This window comes from Budorcas taxicolor, chromosome 2 (genome assembly GCF_023091745.1).
Source record: "Budorcas taxicolor isolate Tak-1 chromosome 2, Takin1.1, whole genome shotgun sequence".
Classification (NCBI taxonomy): Eukaryota; Metazoa; Chordata; class Mammalia; order Artiodactyla; family Bovidae; genus Budorcas; species Budorcas taxicolor.
In genome coordinates, this window is record NC_068911.1 from 4,579,349 (window position 1) to 4,590,107 (window position 10,759).

The window sequence follows — 10,759 nt, forward strand, 5'->3', positions numbered from 1 at the left end:
TCAACCACCAGGGAAATCCCACCTTAGACTTCAAACACACATCTAACGCCAGGGGTCTCTGGTTTTCTCGCCCGCATGTGAGGGCTTCCACAGTGGCTGTGCTTTGCACCCCAGGGAGGGTGGCACAGATGAAGGAGCCCACGTGGGCACTGTTTAGAGACCTGGATTGTGAGCACACGGCCAGCTCACCCTGCCTGGTGGGCTCTGAAGCCCGCAGACCCACACGAGAGCCTGAGGGTCCCTGTGCAGCCTGTGACCCCCATGCCGTTCCACTGCTGCCCACACACACCTCAGCACGTGGGCTGCGGGCATCCAAAGGGGGCCAAACCTTGGGCACCTGTTCTGGACCGCCTGCACATCCCCTACGTGCCCCCTCCCCCAGCGCCCATTGACCCTCGCCCTGGGGACCCACGACTGGGGCTTGGGGGGAGAGGGTGTGAACTCAGATGCAGACTGGGCAGCAGACGTCCCTCCCACACTTCTGTCCAGACCTGGAATCTTCCATGTCACCCCTGCGGGCGGTGGCGTCAGGTGTGGAGACCTTGGAGTCAGGGGTCCTAGGCTCCTGTCATGATAAAGGACCTGCTGGGTAAGGGGCTGTGACCCGCTCCGCACGGCCTCTGTCTTCAGGCCGGCACTACCTGGGGCACCTCCTGTGCTGGGCACCCCACTTCCCGTCCCAGGGCTCCCCCTGAAAGCAGGGCCGGGCTCACAGGTGGCGCCCTCGCCCTCCCTGTGTTCGGAGGCTCCTTGTCCGGCTGAGAGAAAAAGGAGCCCGTTTCCCATTGGTCCCACAGCAGAGCCCGAGTCCGAGCCGGAGCCAGAGCTGGAGCCTGAGCCGGCACCTGAGCCCCAGACGCGGAGCTCCCTGAGGGCCTCCTCCATGTGCCGCCGCAGCCTCCGCTCCCAGGGCCTGGAGGCCAGCCTTGGCTGTGGTGAGGCCCGTGACCAACAGGCCGCAAGCGGGGCTGGGGAGGAGGGCGGGACCAGGGCTCAGTTTTCCCACCTGCAAAATGGGCTTGGCCAGATGAGACATCCCCGAATGGGTTGAGCCGCTGCCTCCTCCCCCCGGGTCTGCAGGGCTTGGTTGTTCTTTCTCCAGGGCCTGGGTTGGGGTCTAACCCTTAGAGCTCAGAGGCAGTCACTAGACCCCCGCCCCGTGGTGGACTCGGCCCTCCTGATTCCCCTGGCAGGTCCCAGCGACTGTCCAGAGATGCCCCTTCCTCCCATCCCAGGCGAGCGCCAGGCGGGAGACGGCACATCCCTCCCCGAGACGCCCAACCCCAAGATGGTGAGACCCTCTCTCCGCCTGCTCCTGGTGTCAACAGGGAGCTGGGAATGGGTGGCCCATGGAGGTGGGGCAGACCCTGCCCTCCCAGACCACCCAGGCCTGCCCCTGAGGCCGTGTGTGGGGGGAGGTGAGGGCTGACAGGACTCACCTGCACCTCGCCTCTCCGGGAAGATGTCAGCCGTCTACGCGGAGCTCGAGTCCCGCCTGAGCAGCAGCTTCAAAGGGAAGATGGGGACCAGCTCCCGAGCCCGCACCTCCCCGCCACTGCCCAGCGCGGCAGGCCCAGCAGGTAGAGGCTCTCCAGCCCCAGCTCCCAAGGGCCTCTCCTGCCTCCTGGCCAGCTGGCCAGGCATACCCCCAGGCATACCCCCCCCGGAGCCCCTTTTTCCTCCGTGGCCGTGGGACTGAATGCTGGGGAACCCAGTCAGCCTCCGTGGCTAGAGGCCATCAAGATCCGCTTTGTCCTGGCCCCCCTCCTGTGTCCCCTCTCTGATCCTCGCCCCCACTGTGGATCTGGAAAAGCGGAGGGCTGCTCCCAAGGGGTGGGGTCCTCAGTCAGCGTGTGGCCTGTTGTATAGACTAGATAGAGTGCGTTGCTCTGTGAATGGCTCAGCTGCAAAGTTGGAAGCTCGCACAACGGTTTCTCTGCAGTTCCGAAGGCAGAACCCCTGGGTGATACTTCTGTGAGCCAAAGGCTTGCTGGGTATGGGAGGTACCCCGAGACTTTGGTCTGGAGACCCCCTCGCCCTCGTCTTGTGTTCAGTGGGTTCCGGGTAGGACCCTGGAATCCTCTCCAGGATGAGCAGGGTCTGCCTGTCCTGGGCCCAGCAGCATGCCCTTCATCCACTATGGCCTCCGATCACCCTCAGGGAAGACCTGGAGGGGCAGAGTTACCAGAGTCTTCCTGCACTGTGTCCAGAGAGGGAAAGAAAGGTGCCCAGGGGCACAGAGCCCACCTGCCCTGGCACCCTCCCCCTAGCCTGCGCTGGAACCCAGGCACTGACCCAAGAGGGGTCCTCACGGCCTGCCCCCCACTGCAGGGCCCAGGACCCGGTCCAGCATCTCATGGCCCAGCGAGCAGCTCCTGCCCTCCCCCTGCTACTACCCGCTGTGCTCAGAGGGCCTGGCCTCCCCCAGCAGCTCCGAGTCCCACCCCTACGCCAGCCTGGACAGCAGCCGGGCACCTTCCCCTCAGCCGGGCCCCGGGCCCGTCTGCGCCGAGAGCCCCCCCAGCCCGGACCCCAGCCGCCGCCCCTCCAGCCGCCGGAAGCTCTTCGCCTTCTCCCGCCCTGTGCGAAGCCGGGACACCGACCGCTTCCTGGATGCGCTGAGTGAGCAGCTGGGCCCCCGGGTCACCATCGTGGAGGATTTCCTGAGCCCCGAGAATGACTATGAGGAGGTGAGCACACAGGCACGTGTGTGTGGGGGGAGGCGTGAGGGGGGCCTATAAGGGGACTGGGATCCCAGGGCTCCTGCCAGAGGCCTGCTGCCCTGAGGGCTGTGCCCTAGGCATCCCGTCCCTGTCTCCCAGGACACCCCGCTCCCCAGCTGGAGCTATCCCACCCTTGGCTCAAGCTTCAACACCCCCCTACCCAAGGCCACCCCATGTACCGGTTCTCAGGTTCCCTAGCCAGCTCAGGCTGTCCCGCCCACAGCCTCAGGCTGACCCCCCCGGACGACCCCATCCAGCCCCGGGGCCGTGCCTCCGCTGCCCCGGGCCTTCCGGTCCTCCACACCTCAGCCCCTGCCCCAGTCTCCCCCGGGGCCCCGCCTGGCCCTCCCCTCGCCTGGCTGTCTCCCCAGATGAGCTTCCACGACGACCAGGGCAGCTTCATCACCAACGAGAGGAGCAGCGCCAGCGAGTGCATCAGCAGCAGCGAGGAAGGCAGCTCCCTGACCTACTCCTCCCTCTCCGACCACATCCCCCCGCCCCCCCTCAGCCCCCCGCCCCCACCGCCCTTGCCCTTCCATGACCCCAAGCCCAGCAGCTCCCGCACCCCGGACGGGCCCCGGGGCCCTGCTCCAGGGCTGCCCAAGCCCCTCGCCCAGCTCGGCCACCCAGTCCCCCCACCGCCCCCGCCGCCCCTGCCCCCACCCGTCCCCTGTGCACCCCCCATGCTTCCCCGGGGCCTGGGCCACCGCCGCAGCGAGACCAGCCACATGAGTGTCAAGCGCCTGCGGTGGGAGCAGGTGGAGAACTCAGAAGGCACCATCTGGGGACAGGTAGGTGACCTGGGGACCCTGAGCATTCTGCACCAGGGGAGGAAGTTCGGGCAGCAGCGGTGAAGACAAGGTCCACCTCTGGGGCTCTTCCAACATCAGCTGACCAACCCTGGGCCCTCCCCATCCTCAGCAGACGACGAACGAGAGCTCGGTCCAGGGACACGCTCACCCTCAGTGGTCAACACAGGCGCCGAAGCCCAGTCAGTGTCCCTGAGCCGGTGACATGCTGGGGACACCCAGAAAAGGCACCGCTCTCACCCATGAAAGCTATCACTCGAGATTTTGAATGGTCCCCTTAGGCTCTTGGAGCTGAGAGAAGGGCAGCTGGTTAGCGAGTCACAGACGTTTGAGCAGTCTGACAGCCTGCCGAGCGCAGTGTGTTCACAGGAGCGGAGACCAGAGGATTCTGAAAAGGGCGGCTGGTCCAAAGCCCTGCGCAGCAGCCTCTCCCCTTTCACTGTTTGCAGTTTATTTCTTTTTGGCTGTGCTGGGTCTTCACTGCTGCGCGAGCTTTTCTCTAGTTTCGGAGAATGGGGGCTACTCTCCAGTGGCGGTCCCGGGCTTCTCATCTCAGTGGCTTCTCTTGGGGCGGAGCACAAGCTCTAGGGTGTCCTGGCTCAGCAGTTGCGCTTCCGGGTTCCAGCACAGGCTCAGTAGTTGTGGCGAATGGGCTTCGTTGCTCTACAGCTTGTGCGGTCTTCCCCAGTCAGGGGTCGAACCATGCCTCCTGCATTGGCAGGAGGATTCTTTACCCCTGAGCCACCAGGGAAGCCCCCACCCCTTCTCTGTGATGCGCGTGTTTCCTCCCAAACAGCACTGCCAATATTTACTTGGTCACCTTCACTGATGGGGAGCTCACTATCTGCCGAGACATCCCTTTCCTCACTGGACGGTTTTCACCAACCATCCTTGCCTTGCTCTGGAATTTTTGTCTCACCAGGATTCCCATGCCCTGCTTTCTGTCCCGCCCTTTGAAATCAGGCAGAGCAGGTGTATTTCCTTATCCACAGGTCAACCAGCCCGTCGGATGAGCCAGGTCCACCCCATCCCTGTTCTTTGGGTCACTGCCCTAGAACATGATTCCTAGCCCCACAGTCTGTCAAAGGGCAGGCCCCAAATGGAACTCCCAGAGGGGCTTCACCAGTTCAGAGGAGAAAACACGGCCTTCATCTCCTCTGACCTGGATATCAAACTCCTCACTTGGCCGAGGAACCCTCCAGTTTCGGGGGCTGCCCCATCTCAGTACTCTTTCTCGCCATCGTTCCTCCACGCAGTCCCCTCCTCTTCCTAGGACGCCAAGTAACATGTCCTTACTGCAGCCACTCTCCTTTGGAGCATGCTTGTCATTTTTTTTCCCATTGCCACCTCCTGGGTCCCAATTCCATCTCCTGCCTTCCCAGCCAAGTTGGCATCAGCCCACATCTCCAGGGAACCTTCTCATGTTACTAATAAGGGTGGTCAGCCGGACAAAGTCACGAACAGGGACCTCCTGGGTCCGCTGGAGACTCCTACCAGCCTCAGATGGGCCTTGCAGTCTTGCTCTGCAGAGTGATGCTTCCACTGGTTTACTTCAGTGGACACAGGGACACGGGTCAGGCATCTGGCCAAGCCCCTGCAGCCATGGGCCTTCTAGATTGTCACCTCTCATCCGGATCAGTCATCACAGCCACCCAGCCGGTTCCTAGCCTCTGGCACTTCCCTGCTTCCTTTTCCCCAGCTTCGGGGACCCAGGGCAGCTCTGGTGAACTCACTGCCAGCAAAGGACACCTCAGAGCAGCCCCGGACCCCTGGGCCACCTTCTTAAGCCTCCTTGGGTGGCTCCAGCCCCTTCACAACCCCGGTACCCCCTGTTCCAGTGCAACTTGCTGGCTTCTGCGTGGAGAGTGTTCCAGGTCTGAGTGTTGTTGACCACAAGAGGAGCCAGCTCACCGCCCAATGATAACTTGGATGATTTATCAATGGCTTCACCTGTAGTCTCCTCCCGTCCCGTCCCCGGGTTCATGCCAGGGCTTGGTGGAGGCTTTCCCTCCGGGAGTGCCCAGGCTGCCCTCAGAGGGTGGGGGGCAGTGGGGGACCGCAACCCAGCTGCCAGTGCTATCGCTCACTCTGAACCTCCCCCTCCCTCGCAGCTCGGGGAGGACTCCGACTACGATAAGCTGAGCGACATGGTGAAATACCTCGACCTGGAGCTCCACTTCGGCACCCAGAAGGCCGCCAGTGAGTGGCCCCAGGGGCCGAGGGAAGCCAGGTTCTGCGGCAGCCCACCTACTGCCTTCTGTGGGGGGTCCCAGGGCTTAGAGCCCCGAGGTCTGAACAAACTGCCCTTTACTTCCTGAGTCCCTGAGTTATTTAACATCTCAGAGCCTCAGTTTCCCCACTTCAATACTGGAGATGGTAATAACTGGCAGGTATAGCATGCTTACCAAATGCCACACACCCTTGTTTCTACATTAATCCTGTGACAGTTGTGTAAGGTCGGGGCTGAGATCTCCCCAGCTTCCTGATGAGGAAACACAGAGAGGCCAGGTAATTTGTTCAAAGTCAGGATCAGGTAGGCCGATACCCCGTCCAGCCTCTCTCTCTCCCCTAACCGGCCTCTGCGTGTCTCCCTGTCGTTAGGATACTGTGTGTGTGGACAGTGGTCCTGGGATGGAAGAGAGAGACTGTTGTCCTTCCAGGCAGCATCTACAGTCACCAGGTGGCCAGTTCTCCTGATGGTGCCGGCTCAGGCCCAAGGGCCCAGGGGAGAGAGGACGGGGGAGGGACATACACACACCACACACACTGAGTGTGCAAGGGTGGACTCCAGAGTCCATGAGTGAGGAGAGTGAGGACACCTGGAGCTGATTCAGTCAAGTCCATGGTCGGGGACCTCGGGACTGTGGGTTGAGGCCACACCCTTCCTGGGCTCTCTCCCAGTAGCCTCAGCCTAGCCTCCCCTCCCTAAACCATCAGTTTCCCTTCCAGAGCCGGTGCCGGGGCCTGAGCCCTTCAGGAAGAAGGAGGTGGTGGAGATCCTGTCCCACAAGAAGGCCTACAATACCTGTGAGGGGCTGCAGAGGCCCAGGGGTTGGGGGTGGGGGGCAGGACACGACCCCTTGGGGCCACAGAGCCTCGGATTCACCCCAGTGGATAGTAGAGACCGGGCCGTGGGGGACAGCACCTGCCACCAGGCTGTGTGAACGCTCCCTCCCAGGTTCGGGGGCTTGGCTCTGCCCCCATCCTGTGATCTGCTCCCAGTTCTGGCCCTGCCTCCAGCCGCATCCTCTGCTCGCCCCTTTAAGACCCTCGCTAGTTCCCTGGCCCCAGCTCCACAGTTCAGTTCAGTTCAGTTGCTCAGTCGTGTCCCACTCTTTGCGACCCCATGGACTTGCAGCAAGCCAGGCCTCCCTGTCCATCACCAACTCCCAGAGCTTTCTCAAACTCATGTCCATCGAGTTGGTGATGTCATCCAACCATCTCATCCTCAGTCGTCCCCTTCTCCTCCCACCTTCAGTCCTGCTCAGCATCAGGGTCTTTTCTAATGAGTCAGTTCTTTGCATCAGGTGGCCTAAGTATTGGAGTTTCAGTGTCAGCATCAGTCCTTCCAATGAATATTTAGGATTGATTTCCTTTAGGATGGACTGGTTGTATCTCCTTGCAGCTCCACAGGCCCTACTCAATCTAGGTCTGTCTCCTGGAGAACGCTTCCCTCTAAGGGTCGCAGGATGGATCCTCTGGTCCTCTGGTCCTCTGGTCCTCTGGGCCAGCTCCTGTCCCGCCCCAGACCACGCCCAGCAGCCCCGGCCCCTCCCCGTTCACCCCGAGGCCACGCCCAGCAGCCCGGGCCTCGCCCCGTTCACCCCGCGGCCCCGCCCACAGCCATCCTGCTGGCGCACCTGAAGCTGAGCCCGGCGGAGCTGCGGCAAGTGCTCATGAGCATGGAGCCCCGGCGCCTGGAGCCCGCGCACCTCGCGCAGCTGCTGCTCTTCGCGCCCGACGCCGACGAGGAGCAGCGCTACCAGGCCTACCGCGAGGCGCCCGGCCGCCTCAGCGAGCCCGACCAGTTCGTCCTGCAGGTGCTGCGGCCGGGCCACCCGCCCGGGGCCAGGGGCGGCCGCCTTGGGGCCTTGGCCTCCTCTGTCGCGGCGCTCTCTTTTTATGCGTGCGTCCCGCTCCCCTCCCGGCCCCACGCTCACACCTCTCTGAGTCTTACACCTTTAACGGCCAGGTCTCACTCGGGGTCCAGGGGAGATGGGATGAGGGTGCTCCCTAGAGGTCGTGCTTATTTTCCTAAGGGGATGCCGGGCCCGCGCGCTGACCCTCCCGCCAGGCTGCCCCGGGGCAGGGCCTCCCGGCGGCATGGATGAATGCTGGCCGTGCCTTTCTGGTAGATGCTATCGGTTCCCGAATACAAGACCCGCCTGCGCAGCCTCCACTTCCAGGCCACCCTCCAGGAGAAGACAGAGGAGATCCGGGGCAGCCTGGAGTGCTTGCGCCAGGCCTCCCTCGAGCTCAAGAACAGCCGGAAGCTTGCCAAGATCCTGGAGGTCAGGGCCACCCCCTCTCAGATCAGTCTGCCTGCCCCTCTGGCCCCTGGGGCTTCCAGCCTGGAGGCCCATCACCAGAGGGGCCAGGGAGTGGGGGAGGACCTGCCTTCTCGTTCCCTCCCCAGTTTGTGTTGGCCATGGGCAACTATCTCAACGATGGACAGCCTCAAACCAACAAAACCACGGGCTTCAAGATCAACTTCCTGACGGAGGTGAGGGGGCGGGTCAGGCAGTCGTCCATCTGTTTGCTCTACCACTGAGGCTCCCCGGCAGGAAGAGCCGCTACCTGAAGCCAGCATGTAACAGAAGCAAAGGTTGGGGCTTGAAAGGGTGGGGAAGCAAGGTGGCTTCTGCAGGCCTTGGAGAGACGGAGTGGTGGGGGAGGAGGGGACAGGGGAGAAGGCTCCAGGAGGAAGCCTGGACACCCTCGACACCAGAACCACCGTCAGGCCAGTCCTACCCCAGAAAGATCTAGAACCAGAAAAAGGACACCTCAGATGTCCAGCCTTACCCCTGTGTGTCTCGGACTTTCCACCACAACACCTTTGGTTGCTCTTTTAAGAGAGGGAGGACAAGTCTGTTTCTAGATATGAACAGTTTAGGGTGTCTGAGGCTCAGTTGGGCCACAAATGGTTCCAGAAAACCACAAAAGGGAAAAACCGTGAATGATGCTCCCACTTTCGCTGGGGTTAGAAAATCTTGGGCTCCATCTGCTAACAAGAACAAACTCACAAGGACCAAAAAGAACCTAGGTGTCTCCCCTAGCTGGGGATGGGAAGGACTGGTTCCTGATGGGGGTCTCAAAGATCTGGGCCAGGGGACAAGCTCGCGACATCCCAGCAGATAAGAGCTTCAGAGTAAGGACTACTAGCCATCCGTTTATAAGCTTTGGAGTTGGCGAGTGTCGGGGGTGGGGAACCGATGCCACAGTCCAGGGAAGCAGGGCTGAGCCCCTGTGATCAGGAGTCAGATGTGGTCCTGGAGGAAGATGTGTGTGGGGGTCACTTGCAGCTGAACTCCACGAAGACAGTGGACGGGAAGTCCACCTTCCTGCACATCCTCGCCAAATCGCTGAGCCAGCACTTCCCCGAGCTCCTGGGCTTTGCTCAGGACCTGCCCACTGTGCCCCTGGCAGCCAAAGGTAAGCCAGGTGGGTGGGTGGGGAGGCAGAGCCCCCACTGTCCTGGGCTGGCCTCCTGGGCAGTCCCCATGAGGCTCTACCGCCTTGCCTACAGTAAACCAACGGGCCCTGACCAGCGACTTGGCTGACCTCCATGGCACCATCAGTGAGATCCAGGCTGCGTGCCAGAGCATGTCCCCCTCCAGCGAGGACAAGTTTGCTGTGGTCATGGCGGTATCCTGTCCCAGGGCCACAGTGGACTCAGGGGTGGGGTGGGGGTCAGGGAGAGCTGGCCATCACTCCAGCGACCAGTGCAGACTCCATGTCCTGGCGGCAAGTCTGGGCAGAGGCTGCTGTGGGTGCAGGGGTTCTAGAAGAGGGTCCATCTTAGGCCGTTTAGAATCTAAGCGCTTATGGCGAGGCTGTTTGTAACTGAGAAGGAGCTCTTCTGGTTGGCCTAAAGCCACTCCCTTGCCCCGTCTGTTCTTGGCGGGGTGGGGTGGGGGGCAGCCCAGACTGCGGTCATAAGATACAAGGAGAGGTTTGTCATGTCTGACTAGCCACAGGCGGTCAGGAGGGGAAATGTAGTAACAAATGCTATAGGTTTTTTTTAAAAGGACAGAGAGGGAGAACAGGCTGAGAGTAATAAGGGGCCCGCCTCCATGGATTGCTGGGGAAGAATGGGGTAGCCTCTGGGCAGAGCCAGGAGAGCAGAGAGAGCTGCCCCACAGAGAGGGGAGCAAGTGGACGGCGTGAGGCTGGGCCGGGTGTGGCGGGTGTCAGGACAAGCCAGGAGCCTCTGACGGGGGCATGGTGCCCAGGAAAACAAACGGCCCTGGGGCAGTAAGGCCGCTGGCTTGGGTCACTGCCGGAGTACCTGCCCCAGGGGCCCGAAGCCCTTTCCTTAACAGAGGCCGTCAGTCTTTCCTGGAGACGGCCCAGCCATTGCTGCGGGCGCTGGACGGGCTGCAGCGAGAGGCCATGGAGGAGCTGGGCAAGGCGCTGGCCTTCTTCGGGGAAGATTCTAAAGCCACCACCTCCGAGGCTTTCTTCGGCATCTTCGCGGAGTTCATGAGCAAGTTCGAGGTGAGCCCGGGTGGGAGGCCCCGGGAGAGGGCAGGGCCCGAGGTCAAAGGAAGGAGGATCCCGCGTGAAGCCGGAGGTGGGAAAGGGGCCCTGGTGAAGGACACGCCCCACCTGGGCGGGGCCATAGGTGTCCGCCCGGGCCGTGGGCGGGGCGCGGGGACCGCTGACCTAGCCCGTCCCCACGTGCTCCTCCGTCCCCAGCGAGCGCTCGGCGACCTGCAGGCAGCCGAGGGCCCGCGCAGCTCGGGGATGGTTTCGCCCCTGGCCTGGTGACGGCGGCAGCCCGCGCGCGGAGACGGACGCCCGAGGCTGCGCCCGAGAGGGTCGCGCGGACGCCGCCCCGCGTGGCCCCGAGCGGTCCGGGTGCGGAGTGGGGCCCAGCCACCCGCGCGTCTCCAGCTACCTCAGCCGTCCAGCTCCAGCCGCCCGCGAAGGTGCGGGGACCCCTTCTCAGGGCAGAGCCTGGGCGCCAAGAGTTGAGAGCGCGGGGCCGGAGCCTGCGCGCTGACT

At 62.7% G+C, this 10,759-nt stretch overlaps 1 protein-coding gene across 1 annotated transcript in view; it reads left to right on the forward strand.

Annotated features, from left to right (window-relative positions):
• The window catches only part of GRID2IP (Grid2 interacting protein), a 31,233-nt gene extending 20,711 nt beyond the window's left edge, over nucleotides 1-10,522 (forward strand). Inside the window, exons 9-22 of the mRNA XM_052635806.1 lie at nucleotides 798-935; nucleotides 1,194-1,291; nucleotides 1,463-1,580; nucleotides 2,332-2,690; nucleotides 3,095-3,514; nucleotides 5,644-5,731; nucleotides 6,482-6,559; nucleotides 7,376-7,572; nucleotides 7,888-8,043; nucleotides 8,169-8,255; nucleotides 9,055-9,184; nucleotides 9,279-9,397; nucleotides 10,085-10,249; nucleotides 10,451-10,522. Coding sequence (XP_052491766.1) covers nucleotides 798-935; nucleotides 1,194-1,291; nucleotides 1,463-1,580; nucleotides 2,332-2,690; nucleotides 3,095-3,514; nucleotides 5,644-5,731; nucleotides 6,482-6,559; nucleotides 7,376-7,572; nucleotides 7,888-8,043; nucleotides 8,169-8,255; nucleotides 9,055-9,184; nucleotides 9,279-9,397; nucleotides 10,085-10,249; nucleotides 10,451-10,522 — 2,225 coding nt within the window. The remainder of the gene's footprint in view (nucleotides 1-797; nucleotides 936-1,193; nucleotides 1,292-1,462; nucleotides 1,581-2,331; nucleotides 2,691-3,094; nucleotides 3,515-5,643; nucleotides 5,732-6,481; nucleotides 6,560-7,375; nucleotides 7,573-7,887; nucleotides 8,044-8,168; nucleotides 8,256-9,054; nucleotides 9,185-9,278; nucleotides 9,398-10,084; nucleotides 10,250-10,450) is intronic.
• The last annotated feature ends 237 nt before the right edge of the window (nucleotides 10,523-10,759 follow it).